Source organism: Thunnus albacares, chromosome 5 (genome assembly GCF_914725855.1).
Source record: "Thunnus albacares chromosome 5, fThuAlb1.1, whole genome shotgun sequence".
Classification (NCBI taxonomy): domain Eukaryota; kingdom Metazoa; phylum Chordata; class Actinopteri; order Scombriformes; family Scombridae; genus Thunnus; species Thunnus albacares.
In genome coordinates this window covers 21,400,176-21,418,477 of record NC_058110.1, presented here as the reverse complement: position 1 = coordinate 21,418,477, position 18,302 = coordinate 21,400,176, and the positions used below count along the sequence as shown (strand labels likewise).

Sequence of the window (18,302 nt, the reverse complement as noted above, 5' to 3'; positions counted from 1 at the left end):
TGAGGAGAACCAGTGTTCATGTCAGTTTTCTTGTTTATTTATTTCATGCAGGATATAAGTAAAATACAACTTCTCAGACTGCTTTATCAGCTGGAAAACACACAGAACACAACTACTATGATCTAAGAGAGTAACAAGTACTTCACAGACTCCATGACCCGCAGTCCCTTACCTGGCAGTAAAGAGTCTTGAAGTAGCGTGAGGAGCCCAGGAGGACATTCTTATGGGCCTTGAAGATCTTTCCGTCCACAATGACACAGGCGTCGCAGAGGATGCCGTGCTGCCTCTGCTCATTGAGCTCTCTGAGGAGCTGACGGTAGTGAGAGGAGATCTCCATGTCCTCCTTCCTGTTGTTCATCTGTGTAGCTGAACAAAAGCCTCTCCTCAAATCGTCTGCTGGGAAATGAAAGCAGACACGCAAGAAATTAATCTAAGATGCAATGTATCAAAATGCTGTAATGTACCATAAAACAATTTTACAATTTCACAAAGACCAAGAGTGACAGAAAGATAAAGACACAAACAGGATAACCAACGAAATCGAGTAGTTTTGTAAGTTTCAAGGAAAGAAATCAAAATCATCTTGGCAACATATTCAAATATTTCTACTGTAAGTCCACATACAGTATATGGTTGATATCAGTAACTATATTCAAACCCCTTTGCTTAGAATATCGGTTTGATTTTAATGTAAGGGGGGGGAAATAAATTTAACTAAAAGACAAGCCAGGGTAAGGATATCTCAGTAATGAATGTGACATAAAAACAATGACATCAATAGAAACCACATCTCAACTGCTGTAGTTTGATGTCTAAAAACAGCCCCAGTAATAAATAGTCAAAAATCTCTGTGTTTAAACCGTGTCTGACAGGTTCATTTGTATGTGCGTGTGCGGGGGTGTGTGTGTGTGTGAGGGAGAGAGAGAGAGTGTGTGTAAGCTCATTAAAAATGTCAGTTATAAAGCGTAACACTGTCACAAAACTGTTGAAAATGAGAAAAACACCTCAATTAGTACAGATCACTTTACCATTAAATTTATCAATAAACACAGCCTCAGTTGATCCTTGTTATTTTTTTTTTTTATCTCACTTTTCGACTGTGAACCTTCAATCAACTGTCTAGTTAAGATGAAAATTCACTCTTGAACCTTCACCTCAGTGTTTCTGATCTTGCACAGTTCAGTCTAGGTTGTGAACACAAAGTTTTTCTGAAAACTACAGAGAATAGATCCTTAATGACAATTTGTGGAGCTGCTCAGCTGTCAGTGAATGAGGATCCAACTTTCTGTATTCATTGATAGCATTCATGGTGATGTTCGAGGGACGCTGGCATATTTTATTGTTACTCTTACAAAAAAAAAAAGCCACAGAACAGCTCAAGATCTGAATTTTTACAATCTATCAGCCCATAAAGCTTCTCTGCTCCTGGTTCATCTCACAAAAATTGATCTAAGATGTAAGTGAATTTTTCCTTGAGCACAGATAAAACATTATCACCTGTGTATTTTCCAGTGTACAGGTTAGACGAAATATGTACGAGAGGCATTTTACTCTCGCGCACAACAGAAAGGGATGCAGGTGAAGGCCACAGAGAAGGGAGAGCAGAGGGAGACAAAGGGAGCACATCGCTATGTTGAACCATTCAACGAGGTGGCGGGAAAACAAAGAGAAACCGCATAAGCCCTAGCAAACACAAACACGCACACACACACTCACAGAAGAAGAAGATGAACACACACACACACACACATGCTCAGGCAAGTGCATTAGCCGGAGCATTAGCAGCCGCCGCTCCCGCTCTCGTCTCAGTGAGGGCTAAATCGCGAGGACGCAGAGTGTTACCAAACGCAGCAGTGATTTGTTTTGGGAACGCCACAGCTGTCAGCTCTCATGGGCCATTCTGAGAGATGACAGCTCGGGTTGGCCAAGGTGACAGCAGCGTTTGCTTGGGGGCCGGCACACTTCAGGTCATGTTTAGCAAAGCTCTGCTCAACCTGATGGCTTGTAAGATCAGATAAATCCAGAGTGTCTCCCACGTCCACTTGGACAAACACACCACCTATGAACAGCAGTGGATGAGCGGATGGAGTGACGGTGACAACTGCTGAAACCTCCCTTTCTCCAAGAAAGATATTAAGAGGGTCTGATCAATGCATGGCTGGCTCACAACCTTTCACTTTGATTGGCATTTCTTTAAGCCATAGAAATAAAAGAATTGTGAGGAGCAAGAAACTTGGATGTGAATGCAGAATAACAGTGTCCCTCAGAGTCTCACAAGGCAAGTTTTGACGCAAGCGTTTTTTATCCTCCGGCTCACACATTTCTTAGAAAAATCTATTGATGGTCTAACCTTGAGATATTCTTCCCTTTCTGTGTTGCCCTGATGGAAGTATTGAGAGTCTTCCCCTCTCACCTTTGGAGACAAACCGAGCTGCTTTAAAGACATAGCTGCTCTCCTCCTCCACTTTCTGCTCTTCTTCTTTCAGGGCCACTGGCACATTCAATTGTATAGCCCAGTCTATAGGTTCTCTCCCAGAGCCACATAAAACACAGAAAAAGTCATTTATTCACAGAGAAATACCTTAATACTCTGCTATTCGTTCTTTTTTCCAGTCAATGTGGATGGGTCACCGTACAACACACACCGGTCAGCAGCCCCCATCTCTGAAACGCGTATCTTCAGTATTGGTCGCTCAGAGGAAGCAGTGAAAGAAAGCCAGCTATACCAAATCAACGGCTGGAATAAGACTGTTGTTGCTTAAGTGTTACATTCATGTTCCTCCACCTCTCAGTTTCCATCTCTCTCGCCATTGCCACAGTCGCGGTATTAATAAGTTTAAAACTGACAAGCCCTCAAGCGAACAAGCAATACACTAATGACAGCCACAGAACTGGTAAAAAAAAAAAAAAGTTTCAGTTCACTCAAACTGCAAAAAAGCAGAATTTCTCACTTACCCCTGGTGTTATCACGCCAAACAAATAGTTTTGCTATCGTTTTGAGATATCAGTCTTTGAGATTTATGCTTCCACTCAAGTACAAGAATGGATTTTAACTTTTGGTGCTCAAAGTATTGATAAAAAAAATTAAACAGATATGTCTCTTTCCAAAAACAATGTTCATGTTACTTTGGATAATTCACAGAGCAGGCTGTCAACGTAGGGACTATTTATTCAGTAGATAGTAGCTCCAAACAAAATTCAGCTCTAATCTCACAAAGGGATATCTCAAAACCTAGACAAATAAAACCAGGCCTATCTGCATGGCTAGATACCACTAGAGATAAGTGAGAGGATATTGTGTCTTGTCTCTTTTGTTTTTTACTGTTAGACTCTTTAATGCAATTTAGAGAGTAAGTCCGGTAACTGAGACTCAAGTTCATTAGTCCAACTTCTCATTCTGTGTGGTAATGCAAGAAGCTAATGATAATGTCAGTTAGGTTCTGCACTCTGATACAGGAGGCTATGTTTCTAAGGGAGTATAAACAGTTTTCAGTAAGAATGCAAGTGTGAGCTTATGGTGTGGATGTGTGGCTAGGATTGCACCCAAAGACATGTTAAATGGTGCCTCAAATTTAACAAAAACAACGATCAGTGGAGGGTAAGACAACAGCAGGACTGAGAGAACGAGAGAGAGAAAGAGGAGAGGGAGAGGTCTAATCAGATTTATTGCTTCAACAGACTCAGAGACATACTGAGTTAGTAGCTAGGCAGGGAAGTGGAACTTTAATGGAGTGCGCTCTGACCTCTAAACTCTTTGCTTGTCTAATTGGCTTGTTTAATTTCAGCATGTCAATTCCCTCCAGTCAGAGACCCCTTTTCCAGAGGAACCAATCCCAATGCTACCCCTACTACAGTACGTAAACACCCATAAATACCTCTCTGGTGTTTATTCTGACTTTTCATTTCCTCAGAAAGCTATTCAATCTTATCCCCATGAGCTTTGACCATTAACAAGACCAAAACCCTCTCCCGCTATCACGTGAGTACAGAGACCTTGATTTAAAGCACTTTTTTTTTCCTCGAATATCCACTTGGCACAAGATGGGAGAGAAAGGTAAAATGAACTTGTCATGCAATCAACTAAAGAGAGAGGCAGCGACTTTTGTGTTTCACCCAAAGCATTAGCAGTCTCACCAAGGCTACAGAAACTAAAGCCTGCTTTCAGAATGTCACAGAATAGAAAAAAGCTTTTCAGCCTTCTATGAAATTTCACCGTGAAAAAAAAAAAACAAGGAAAAAGTCATCAGGAGGCAGGCTGACAGTCTGTGCGTGCTTATATGTGGTCAGAGACGATTGTTTCTGTAAAGCGTGCCACCAGAGCTCCAAGTCCCTGTCACCCTTCTGAGGCAAAATCAAAAGTGACTGTCCTCCTTAGCCACCCCCCCCCTCACCCTTTCCCTCACATACACACAATCAAGAGCCCCCTTCCCCTCAAAACACACACATACACACATCTAGCTCCTGCCCCTAAATACACAAACACATGCAAGAACTAAAAACACACACGTTCACACGCTAAGCAGAGCCGTCATGGCATCACACTCGGTTTGTCCTGGTCACATCACAGCAAAGTCACTTTAGGCCCCAGCCAGATCACTAAAGTGATGAGACGTGTGATGGAGTGAGAGAATGGGGCTTCTTCCTTCTTGTGTTTCTCTTAATGCAGCCTGTCCCTCCGAGCCACTTCTCTGCCTCCTTGACCGCACAGGACCGAGGGGAGACAGAACGCAAGGTCCTTCTGGATCAAAGGCACTGCAATACTTTGTTTGTACTTTGGGTTTAAACACGGACAGCTTTCACAGTGAGCTCATGCTGCGATTTCACTAGATATTCAGGTATCACACTGGATGAGGATGTTACACATGGAACATCTTCACACAGGGTGATAACACATGATCACACACATATTTCAGCGAATACAAAACTCCCTTGGAGCACACTTTCTCTTTGGTAAAAAAAAAAAAAAAAGAAAAAAAGAAAAAAAAAACGTCTCTTGATTCACTCCTCATTAACATTCCTGTCACCAGATACAAGGTTTAACTGGCTGCAGGTTCCTCCATGTATGTTAGCACTGTCCGAGCAGTTTCACAGAGTTTCAATTATTTTTTATTTTGAATTAGAGGATTTTCAGTTGGTCGGGGCAAATTATCATTTAGTGGCCAGTGTGCCGTTTGCAAAATTGCGACCCTCAGCTAATCACTCTACACACAAATTGTGGTCCTCGGCTCAACAAATGTAACAGTTCTGCTCATTATTTGATAAAAATGACTTTGGTTGGACGAGCATGTCAAACTGAGTGAACGCTGAGTTGTTGAGTGGTGAGTGATGAATAAAATACAGCTTATTGTCAGACTGATGACATTAAAAAATAAACATTTGAAGTACATGAGCTGAACCTTTATAGATATATGAACAGTGATACCGATTTTGCTGTTTGTTTCTATAAACTTTAAGCTTCCTTAATCAATATTTTCATATGAACATCGGGTCAAATCACTACCCGTAATGTGAAAGTTGTTGCTCGTAGTGACAAATCTGCCCAGCTCTGCAGCTCCCCATAGTGCTATAGAACAATTTACCCTCTTTCAGCTCATTGTTTTGGTTTTACAGAGTGTTTATAGTGTGTTGTATAGTGTATAGTGTTGTTTGTATGCTACTTGCCCAGCACCAAATGGCAGACAGACAAAGTTAGTGACTAGCTGGTGAACATACTGGAGCATTTAGTTGCTAAAACATCCTCAGGAGTGGGTTGAGTGAGGTAAAAGGAGAGTTAATGTTGGACTTGGATTCATCAAGTGGCCAGAAACACTAATCCAAAATAAATGTTAGTGTTGCTCCATATCTGCTAGATGTGTAATTTATCAATTTTTAATGCCGCTAACATGCTGAGTGTCAACTTTATAAGAAGTTAATATATCAATGTTGTGTTTACAGATTGTTACGCTTCCCCTAGTGGCCAGACAAATACAAAATGCGAATAAATAATACAATTGATTGAAAGAGCAACTGAGTAATGGTCCGATCATCTTTATTCGCACTTCTGTTAGACTTTTTAGCATGTGACATTTATTAGTTTGTCATCTGACTTGGGTTGTTCTGCACGGTTTGACTCATCTGTAATCACGGTGCTGCAACAAATCTCCAATCTTTATGCACCAATATGCAATCAGTTCATCTCATTTCTACTTTTAAGGATCCTCTATTAGCAGTGATTTCCCTTCTTTGCACATTCCTTTTTTTTTTTTATCTTTTGTTGAAAATCAGCAGGGAGAATGCAGTAAAAACTGGCCAGAAATTGAACAAGTGAATGAATGTGAGGGGGAAGGAGGAGGGGACATCGAGTCAGGATTCAGTAGCCAAGAGCTGGCATTTATGTTGTCAGCCATCCCAACTTCATGCCTCAGCTACAAATTTTTATCAGTTTGGCTAAAAAACCAACACGTTCCTTTTTGCATATTTTTTATTAGTGACCAGCTCACTATCATACCGGAGCAAGCAGTTTCTGTGGAAAAAGCAAACAGTTTGGCAGGTCTGCTCTAAATGAATTATGTATTATATAAAGCTTTCAAAATAAAGTGAAATAAATGATGTTAGCCTAAAGAAAAGGATATTAAGAGAATCTCTGACGTGATATGCTAATATCTATGATAAATTAAATGGTACAGCAAGAAAGAATTAGTTTTCTTGCAAGAGGACTCTTTCACATATAATGAGAGGAAATACTGGGAAAAAAATTACAGCGTGCATAAGTGGAATTAAAATTATATTCAGCTGGACAATGGAGGCAATGTTCTTCAAACACATGACAGTATGATGGAGGATAGCCATTACTTCCCATAGTAAATTCTACTACTTGAACAAAAAGATAAATGATAGATTTAAAAAGCTGTTGCTATTATTCAAATTCACAATCCTGAATGTGTGATAAGTGTTATTGATATTGTTTGTATATTCACTTCACAAACATGGGGACCATGAAAAGTCATTATAAACATGGGATGAGGTAACACAGAAATGGATCAAGGAGTAAAAAGAGAAAAGAAAAAAGTAAAGAGCCGGACAACGAGAGAGATAAATAATAGTGAAAAACAGAGAGAAAAGAGATAGAGCAGAATGGCAGAGACAGCAAGGCTAGGAAGATAGAGACAGGAGATAGAAAGAGGGAGAGACAGGAAGAGAGTGACTCAGGCAGCCAATATTTTTTAAACAGCTTTGCTTCCACTCAACTGGGCATCAAGGCCATTATCCCGGGGTTAATCCCCAATCCGACGGAGCTGGCAGCCTTCCGGGACAAGCCAGGGTGGCAGCCCATCAACAAGGCAGGCATGGACAAAAATAACACACATGCACATGACACACATACACACACAGCCAGACACAGGCAGGCAAGCAAGCTGCAATTAGAAAAAAAAATAACACAACAAAGCTATTAGCTGTGAATAGCTCATTCTTAGCCTCTTTGTCCTTTATTTTCTGTTGAAAAATAAGCAACTGTTTATGTTTGTCTCTCATTTTATCTCTGTCTTTGCTCAACTTCTTCATATCTCACTGTAAGTATTCATGTTGTCAGTTTCCCTTGTTTCTTTTATCACACACCCTCCATCTGTCCACCTTTATTTTCTCAACCTTCCCCACCAGCTCTAATCACGCCACATTTTGCACCTCTACCTCGCTCTCCCTTTCTCTGTCCACTCTGTTTCCCTGGCCGGCGTCCAAGGAACCAAGTAGGAGGAAGAGATTGACTCAAAGAAGGATAGCCATGTCATGTGGAGAGGGACCAAAGAGGATCCAGGAGGCTTAGGCAGACTTAGCGTTACTCCCTTCATCCCTTGCCCCCCCCACCTCCGACCCACCCTGTATGCCCCACCTGAAAAAATTACCTGAGCCCTCCACCTGAAGACCTCCATGCTTCACCTTTTGCCAATTCACAATCAGTGCACCTGCCAAGGGATCTGTGCCCCCCTAAGCCTCCCATCCAGCTTATGACATGAAACTGTACAGGTCTGCCACCTTGCCCTCTCACCTTCATCCACACAAGGTGTTAAGCCTTGAGTGATCTTATGGAAATCCAGTCGTAGTAAGGATGGGCTGGGATCATCCCAGAGTGACTGCAAAAAAGGTGTGACTCTAAGAAGTTAATGTCGATGTCCTTTAGCCTGAACGCTGACGGCTGAGGTTCAGCTTCACCTGTGTCAGTGATTCAATTTGACATATCAAGAGCTTAACAAAAAGTGTGAGAAATGGCATGTGTCCATCTCTTTGTTTGTCTTTTTACGTCTTTTTTCTGTGTCTTCCTCCCTTTACACTTGCACATGTGGGTGCGTACGTATGTGTGTGCGTGTAGTTTCTGGGCTATCTTTCTCTCTAGGCCCCTAAGCCTGCTATGTCTCCCGTGGTAGCTCCCTGACTGACGACCCGGGGCTTAGCCTAAATTCTCTCTCTATTAAAAGCTGTGAAATGCAAATAATGAAACATCTCATTACCACTGTCGGAGAACCCAAAATGAAAGGAGGGGGAGAGCGGGAGGGAGGGAGGAGGACTGTGAGACAACGAAAGAGGGTTATACAGGAGGGAAGGTGAGAGGACAGGAGAAACGAGAGTCAGAAATAAAGGAGAGGAACAAGGGGAAGAAAGGATGGGAGAAGAAAGGGGAAGGAAGGATGTGAAAAGCGGAAGGGTGGAGGAGGAGAGGAGAGGTGAAGGGACGGGAACAGACATCCAGACAGTGAGTCTTTTGTTTGATATGTGTTACCGTTAACATAGCGGGTAACCACGATTGGCCACCTATGCAAACAGGGGTGGAGCCCTAATGAACTGAGCTGTGAGTTAAGAGGTGTCATTCAAATGTCACACAACCAGTGTTGGAATCTTCCACTTATCTACTTCATACTAAAGTTCAGTGTAAAATCAGGCCATCAGTCTTCAGCTTTTCATTGAAGCCGCTGTAAAGTATTTGAAAGTAATGTATGCACTTCTCAGAGCGCATGAAAGAAATTAGTAGTCGGTGTATATATATGTGTGTGTGTGTGTTGATTGGTCATTTTATTACACCCCAAGAGCGTCATTAGTTACAGAGTTTTACTTTTTTATCTCACATTAATCAAAACTGCAGTGGCTAAACAAAATTATATGACTGTGCTTTCTCATAATTACTCAAATTCAAGTGCACTTTTGAGACAGAAGGAGGGGGCTATGTCTTTGCCAAACATATCTGTGTGGTACAGGGAAGTGAAATCACCTACAGGAAGTGTCTGTATTTGGTTTGCAGGTGGGAGGAGATTGGTGGGTTGGGTTGCAGTTGTAGTTTGGGGTGGACGAGGAGGGGGGGTGGGGGGTGGGGAATTGGTCTCATGCGACAATAATAACTACGTCACCTTGTGCGGTCTGGAGTAAAACCCAGTTCTATTATTACAACAGTTTAGAGACTCATCTGCTGATGTACAAAGTCCGTATAAATCATGGGGAGGTGGAATTTTAAGGTGTGACATTGTCTAACAACATTATTACTTCTGGGAACTCTGTGTTGTATAAGGGTATTTTCTGGTAACTGATGCATCATATTTTGATTCTTTTGCTTTCCTCACTAAGGTTAATAGTGCACAGAGTACAATGACGTGATCTACTTATATGGAAACTCAGGGTTTGGGGATTTTTTTTTTTACATTCTGCATTTTTAGCAACCATTCCTATTGATTATGATAACATATTACTTGACACAGCAACATTGCTAGAATGTGCGACATGAGGCGAGGACAATGAGATTAGATTATTGATTATTTATTTTATTATTTTTTTATTTTATTATTATTTTGATTATTTTTTTTATTATTTATTTTATTTTATTATTATTTTTACTTTGTGTATAGTATTATATTATTCTGAGTATTCATACTGTCAGTATTGTTGTTATGTTTGTGCATATATGGTATTACGTGTATGATGTTTCAGTGAACTGCTGGATGGGCCAAAGACAATTTTACACTTTTTTAAACGGCCTTTCACCTACATATATCTCTGACTTATTGACCTGATATATGCCCTCTTGGCCATTAAGATCTGCGGATGGAGCCCTGCTGGTTACTCCCAGGTCACGGTTGGTGACTAAGGGTGATCAGACATTTGCTATTAGAGCTGCCACACTACGGGACTCTCTGCCTGCTGAACTCAGACACACTAATTCGCTGGCTTCTTTTAAATCTCTTCTTAAAACTTATCTCTTTGTAAAAGCTTTTGGAAATGTTTGATTAATGCTTTTATTTATTTGATCCTTTTCATTTTATCGTCTCTACTTTCTTTTTTATCTGCCTTGTCTGGTTTATTTGTAAAGCACTTTGTAACACCGTTAAGAAAAGTGCTATACAAATAAAGTTTATTACTATTATTATCATTATTATTATTATAAGTGGTCTAACCCTAACCGTGACAGCCCTTAGACCTAAAGTACACAATTAGACATAGGCTGTCCCCATAGCATATAGTGCACTAAAGTTATTCACATTTTTCTTATGCAACAAGGTATTCTAATTTAGATTTTAAGTCGCCAACTTTCAGTTTCACCTCCAACCTGTGTGATTATCTGACTGCTCATCTTCCTTGACTTTGACCTTTGGCCATAAATAATCAGGACAGCAAAAATAAACATAAAACTAATCCAGGTTGTAATTCTCCCCTTATCCCTTTGCCTTCTTCCCCACTTTCACCTCCACTTTCTTAATTTTTTATCACTTGCCATATCTCAGTTATGTTTTGACGAGCATCAAAGGGCTTTGTGCCTCACGTGATGATGACAATATAAGGCTATGGACCGGCTCAAAACTCACATTTAACACCCATCCTGATCTCTCTCTGCCAGCGAGCCACTCAGAGTGCATGCGTGTGTGTGCATGTGTTGTCCAGATCCTCTCATACTGTAAGTCTTAATACAAAACCTGTCACAGCAAAAAAAGCAACCTGTCACGACTCAACTAGACACATGACCACACAGAACACACTAAACCTGTTCCCAAGCTGTTAAAACAGTCACTGCAGCCACCAAAGGTCTCTCTCTCACACACATACACACACACACACAAAGAGTGAGTGCACAGTAGAGCTGGGCGATACAGACAAAATCAAATATTACTATGTTTCTCACCAAATACCTCGATATCAATATTGCAACAGTATTGTAGGGATGACTATTGGTGCTTTCACAAAATATTTACACAATGAGATTTTTGAAAAATAATCATCATATCATTATCATCGGATATAATGACTAAGTGGTTAAAGGCAAATAATAGATAAGGTAGAACAGTCTGGTAAGTTCAGAAAATTACATCACTTTACTGTAATGTAGCCTTTAAAACCAGGAAAAGACAAAACTTATGCCATATCATGATAATATGATATCCGATATCTAAGACCATATCTAGTCTCATATCACGATATTGATATAATATTGATATATTGCCCAGCCTTACCGCACAGTATGGAGGAAATGAAACAAACCAGGTGCAAGAATGCAAGAATGCAAGAAAGATACCAGTCCTAAAGACATAAACATCCAATCACACAGAACTAATGAGAACTGAAAGCTAATTGTTGTTTGCTGGAATCTGTGGTTTTTGAATGTGCAAGTGAATGACTGAATGATGGTGACTCACTGCTGGTGGCCAGTCGCTATCTGGTGCCGAGGCGGGTGTGTGTGTGTGTAAGGGTAACTTGGTGTGACTGTTGCTCTGTCAGACAGCAAACAGAGGCATCTTTCTCAAATCCACACTGGGCCACAGCTTACAATGAGCTCATGCAAAGAGGGGAGCGAAAAAGCCGCAGCTTAAGTGTGTACTCATGAGTTCAACAGGCACACCCTCCTTCCCCCCTGAGCAAATATTAAGAGACTTCACTCCCAGCTAATCTAATTCACAAACACTCCAGAGCACACACAAACAAGGAAAACACATCATTTTAATATATTAACTTAGCCCTCAACATGCAACATTCACTTACAACTTTCTAAGGCTCCCACAGCCTACCTAGAGTACAACTGAGCAGCACAATGATTTACATATAGATAGAGAAGTGTTTATAAAAACACATTTGTATATAATAGCCTGGGGCTGCGTTGTCACTCATCAAGCTGATCAAAAAGCAGCTATACAACACTGATGAATCTCCGAGCGCTTTTACGAATCTGTCCTTCAACAGCAGAGAAAAAGGAGGTGAGATAAAGAGAGAGAAATCAAGGGGAGAGGAGAGGAGCATCTAAATATAGAGACTCACATTTTGGAGTCAGAAAAGAGACAGTGAAGGGTAAGAAAGAGGAAGGGAGACAGGAGATGCAAGAGAGAAAAAAAAGAGGGAGAGGAAGAGAGACGGGAAACAAAGAATAGAGCAAAAAGAGAAGGAGGAAAAGTAGCAGCAAAAGAAGACTAGAAGACAGAAGCAGCATCATAGTAGCTCGAGATCGATGGTTGCAGAGCCTCCGTGGGTTTCTCATCTGCGTTGCTTTGTGGACTACTGGAGAACTGGACATGGAGGACACTCAATTTTGTCTGCGAGACTTGAGAGTTCAATATACTGCACAGTGTATCACCACAGACGTTTATCAATACACAGCGTCGATACGGAGGGTCTGCCCCTTCACTGATCTTTTTAACAGTTTCAACACTTACTGGCTGCAGCCCTTCTGCTGACTAAATTCAAACAGTAATCAGTGGAGATGCAAAATCATTGAAGCTCTTTGTCTTCTTTGTTTCTGTACTGTGCCGTGATTGGCTGTGCACGGAGGAATTACTGAAATGTAATCCCGTGTTGCCTAACGTTACGGGCGAAAAAGACGCTGATTAAAAAAAAACATGAGATTTCAAGTCAAGTTTCAATTTTTTCTTTTTTTTCTTTGCTGAAATAAAACAAGGGACTTTTTTAATGGACTTTTGCATAGATGAAGACGTGGACGGTAGTATGGCTGGAGGCCACCACCAATGATTGATGAAGTGGGACCAGACAAATGCCTCACCTGGATCCTCACTTCTGTCCCATCCTCTCCTCTTCTCTCATTCCCTTCCTTATCTGTCTGTCTGTCCTTTCACTCAGAGCGTGTTTACTCGAATGCGGTTTGACATTTGACTGTCACCTGTTGACTAACATGAACGGCTGCCATGGCTTGCAGGCTTTTGGAGCCAATGCTGCTTCTTTTCCCTTGACAGTGACGGAAAGAACTGCAAATTCATCTACAGAAGTGGCATAGCCAGACATAAGAGACAAAGAGAGAGAGTGAGAGAGATAGAGAGAGAGAGAGAGAGACAGAGAGAGAGACAGAGAGAGAGAAGAGACAAAAGGACCACTGTGTAAACTCCCATGATCGTGCTCACCATCACTAAGGACAACACCCACCTTGGAAACCTAATTTTGAAGAAGTCACACATTCCCACATTGTGAGGCAGTGCCAGTATCAGGTGTCTGTCCAAACCACCAATCAACCGCCACCCCCTTCGTGACACACCAGCGCACACACCAAAACAACAGGGAGGGGGTTGAGGGGGGGGGTGAGATAGAAGAAGGGAGGTAGGAAGGGGAGAGGTGCGGGGGTGAGAAAGAGAGAATAAAAAGAAGAGGGCAAGAGAAAGAGCCAGCCAGAGACAAAGGCAGAGAGAATGACAATGAGTGAAAAGAGGAAGAGTGGGGGGAAAAAAAAGAGAAGGAAAATAGACAGGGCGAGATGAGGTGAAAAGCACATTGCCAGCTCACCGTGCGCATTCACAGAGCAAGAAAGGAACAAAAAGACAGCAACAATGAGACTTCCACATATATGCATGTTTTGGTGTGCGTGCGCGCGCGCTTGCGTTTGTGCAAATACACGTTGGAACGAGCAGCGAGAAGGCCGTTGGGGGAGTTTGCCCCTCGCCACTGAAAAGGGGATGTGAACCTACTCACTTCTGTTCACACTTTAGCTTCACCTCTCTTGTCCATAAAGGGAACTAAACCAACACAGGAGAGCTTGTATAAAAAGTCCTACAACAATGACAGATCTCCACTTGCCTCACAGATTTAGAAAGTTCACGTAATAATACACCAAGGATCAGTTTCTTAGTGCTGAAAAAGCCTTTATAAATCAAAAAATCCTACATGAGAAGTCGCCCTCTAACCTAAAGACAGAACTTATTCTAACTTGGACGGCTCATCTTGGCAGCTTAGACTACAGCGGGTCAAAAAAATGTTTGTGTTTCACGATGAAAACTGGACCCTGCATCCATTTGTCGCTAGCTGTTGCATTAACGGGATGTATAAATATGAGCTAGGGTCAGGGGGAAGGATAAAAATGAGAAAGGGAACAGGGAGAGGGTAAAAATGAGAAAGGGAGTAGAGGAAGGGTAAAAATGAGAAATGGAGTAGGGGAGGCCACAGGAGGCACCTGGCCCACTTACAGCAGAGGAGGGGGTGGCGGTGGTGGTGGTGGAGGAGGAGGAGGAGAGGTGGAAGATTAAGGAGTGGGAGGGAAAAAAGAAAAGGAGAAGGTAGAGGAGGAGGAGGAAGAGGAGTGAGAGGCCTGGAGAAAAAAAAAAAAGCGAGGGAGATGCAGTTGGGACAGAGCAGAGGGCAAAGGGAGGATAGGGTGAAGTGAAAGAACAGGAAAAGGTGAGGAGAGAAAACGACGTGAGACGAGCAGGCAAGAAAAAAAAAACCTAAAAGATGAAATAATGGGAAGGGGGGGGAGGGCAGAGGGGGAGGTGAGAGAAAAAAAAAAAAGAAGAAGAGGTGGGGGCTGGAGAGGAAGAGGTGGCCTTGCGATGCTGAGAATGGAGGTGGTGTACGTGTGTGCGCGGGATGAACGTGTGTGTGTGGGTGTCTAAAAATTATGACGAAAAACTAACACCTCACCCAAAGTATGAATAACCAACCACAATAGGCCAATGTAGGTTCAATCTCTTCTCCAAGCACATTTGAGCAGCCTGCCTATACCACTAATATCCCACTAATACCACCCACAGTCCTCGCTCCACCTCACATCAATGAATATTTCATGTCCTGATGGCACTTTTAAAGCAAAAACTAATTAGCAAATCCAAGTTGATCTGGCATTAGTCATATCAGGCCAATTAAAAGCCCAGTCCTACTGTACATGTTAATGGCAGCGAAGTGGAATAATTGTATGTTGAGCAGCGGAGAGAATGTTAAACAGGCCTTGTTAGCAGCACTTTAGCACTCTAGCCTGAGTCCATGGCTGGATTACAAAACTCTACTCAAAGCAGGATAATGTTCATTAGAAACGCACACACACACAGGCGCGCACACATCTTTGAAAGTGCCAAACGAAAACTCTATCCATTAATTAGAGTGTCACCATCAATTCCATGGGGTCAGGTCTGATACTTATAGCTAAAGAAGAGAAATATTTCCAGGGAAAATTATGGTTTTATGCTTCAGTAATAATATTAAACAAAGATCCAAATACTGGCAGAAGCTCACAGGTCAGATGTTACAAGAAAACCGTTTTCTGCTCCACGCAGTGTCTCAGCGGTCAGCGCCAGTCAACATAAGCTTGTAGAGACGCTATTTGTGTGGTACTGAGAAGAGAAAGGTGTTGGTTTGTATTTGAGTCTTTCCAACTTTCCCCACTGTGTGTGTGTTTTTTTTTAATGCAGGAGTTTAGATTGAGACAGACAGCATCGACACACACAGACTAAACTGTGCTGCACAAAAAAGCGACAGAATAACAAGGGCTAGAACTCTTTTGGAGTGGATGTCTGTTTCATCAGCCCCTCCGCTTCTCCCTCCTTCTCCCCACTCTCTCTCTCTCTCTCTGTCACATTTCCCTCTTTTCCTTCCTCACTCTGCCTCCCCCTGTCTCCCTCTCTCACCTGAGCTTTGATATGGAAATCTCTCACCAGCCAGAGCCCGAGGCTAGTTGACTGTTTCTAAAGATGTATTTGCTCAAAGCCGCTCAATTTCTCATCAAATGCTCACACTGTGCGTATAAAAGACAAACTCTTTTCACTGGGAAAATAACAACTAACAACCAGGTACGTACTTAAAGGATGCTTTCAGCAGTCTGCAAACCCCCAACTTGCAACAAAGAGGTTTTTCCAAGTCCAAACCTTCAAGTTTTTAATAGCTTATATAAATTTGACTAAAAAGATGGTGACCTTTCTGCAAAGCGGAGAGCCGAAGACGCTAAACCATCTTGTCGAAAGAGTAGTATGAGTGAGTGTGTTTGTGTAGACAGTTTGCAATGCTTTACCAGTCCTGTCCTGCCAGGTAATTATACTGCATTAAGGATGCCCACCCTGCACGTCTACAACACTGAGCCAAATAAAAGTGACAACTGGAACCATTCAAGGGCATAGAAAACCGTTTTAAACATTCAGTGAAGTGAATAATTTCTGAATAAGTCAGAAAGTCTGTTTGGGAAGACAAAATATTTTGCCAGTTTCTAGTAAAAGAATGCAAATCATGCAAACGACAATAATCAGTCCCATGTCAGCTCATTACCAGAGAGAAACAATATCGGTGGTTATAGATGTTTTTAAAAAAGCATTCTTTTTTGAACCATTGTCTCACAACTCATTGTCATCTTTTAAAGATTTTTTTTAACATGGATAAAAAAAGACGTTTCACTTTAAAAATACTTTTTCCCCCCTTTCATTGTTCCTGCATATTTATAAAGGTTTGAGTCGGAATATCCTGAAGCTTAAAGGTGATTTATGTTTTAAAATTATGGGAGTTGACTGGTCCTTATGTTTGAAAATGTGAAGCTTTAAAAATACAAAGGACATTTTTGCAAATATCTGCTCTATACAGAGAAACATTTGGCACAGCTCAACTCTTATCTGAAGAGATAAGGGAATAGATAGAATTTCAATAGATAGAATTTACAAATCAGTCAGTGTGTTGTCTCTCTGAAGATATAATTTCTATTTCTGTCTTTGTTCTCTCATTAACAACAAACAGAAAACTAATTGAAAGGATAATATATGTGCATGTTATCTAGCCGGCTTGAATTACCTGACGTGTGAAACAACTGCTGTCATCACTTCACTTGTTGTAATATTTGTTTTGACAGCATCCGTACAAGTGAAAATGTACAGTATATAAAACCACCAATTAGAAGTGCATTAAGGAAGAACAAAAAGAGACAAGGGACTGATTTCAAGGCTTGCCCGACTTTGGACACTGATGGAACTGATAAGCGAATGTCATAAATTCCAGAAAATAACTCATGAGGCTGATAAGCATTGTGTGATCATGAGGCTCTGCTTGGAAAGAGCCGATCTGCTCCGCATTCCTAAATAAAAGAAGAACACACCCTGATGAAAGCACATAAACTGAAATCCCTCATCTGCTTGCTCAGGAATGTGTGATCCAAAAGGTGTTTTGCAATATCAACAACTCCTAAGAAAAATTTGACTGCACAAAAAAAAAAAAACCTTTATTTTTTTAGCAACGATCAAATCAAAAACTCACATCTCAACTTTCAATTCATACTCGCAGATTATAAAAAATAGAGAGCAAGCTGTAAATTACCTTCCAATTCAATATTCAGGGACAAAAGAACATAAGACAAGAACAAGAGAGCTTATTCCTTTCATTGACCTTCTATCGTGCGTGCAGGAGCATGCATGCGTGCACGCACGCGCTCTCACAGATACTGCTATGAAATATTAACACCTACGTGAAAAGACTAGTGGGGTGGTGGAGAGTATTTGTGTGTGTCTGTGTGTGTGTGTGTGTGGTTTGGGGGTGTGGACGGCTTAAACTCACCTGTTCTCTCTAGTTGGGGGGGAAGATGAGCTTGTCAGATAGGTGGATAGGGAAGACAGCTGTTACACACAAACACACACACACATCCCCCACTGCATCCGTGCAACCCCATGGGGATTAGGAACACCTGTATTCAGCACCGCACAATGAGCTATAGAAGCTATTTAAGCTAAAAAAGCCTTGGGAGTTATTAGGGGATGGGGGATGGAGCTAGTTTGGATCCGGGGTTTAATGTGTGCCAAACTGTCTTAACATAGAAATCAGACGTGAGAATGGTAATACTCAAAATGTGACAGATAGAAGAGAGAGTTGTCAGAAAACTCCGGAGAGACGTGGCGTGTCATGTAAGATGTGTACACGCGAGTGTAAACGGTTCATTTTGCAGTGTGTTAGCCAAACAGGTGATCCCATTAACAAGTGAGCTCCTAGGGGGGGATGTCGACAAGAAAACTGGCAGAGAGAGACAGAAACAGAGAGATAAATGGAGTACAAGGTTGCTAACAAGGAACAAATGTCTCTTTATGGAGCATTTGTCCTTCTATTTCTGGAGAATGACGATAGAT

At 41.5% G+C, this 18,302-nt stretch overlaps 1 protein-coding gene across 5 annotated transcripts in view; it reads right to left on the bottom strand.

Annotated features, from left to right (window-relative positions):
• zbtb46 (zinc finger and BTB domain containing 46) overlaps nucleotides 1-18,302 on the bottom strand; it is a 61,902-nt gene that overhangs the window by 40,119 nt on the left and 3,481 nt on the right. For 3 of the 5 annotated variants that reach the window (XM_044351964.1, XM_044351968.1, XM_044351967.1), the window contains exon 2: nucleotides 173-396. In XM_044351964.1, coding sequence (XP_044207899.1) covers nucleotides 173-358 — 186 coding nt within the window. In that variant the 5' untranslated portion in view covers nucleotides 359-396. The remainder of the gene's footprint in view (nucleotides 1-172; nucleotides 397-18,302) is intronic. The other 2 variants (XM_044351966.1, XM_044351963.1) reach the window with 1 other exon arrangement.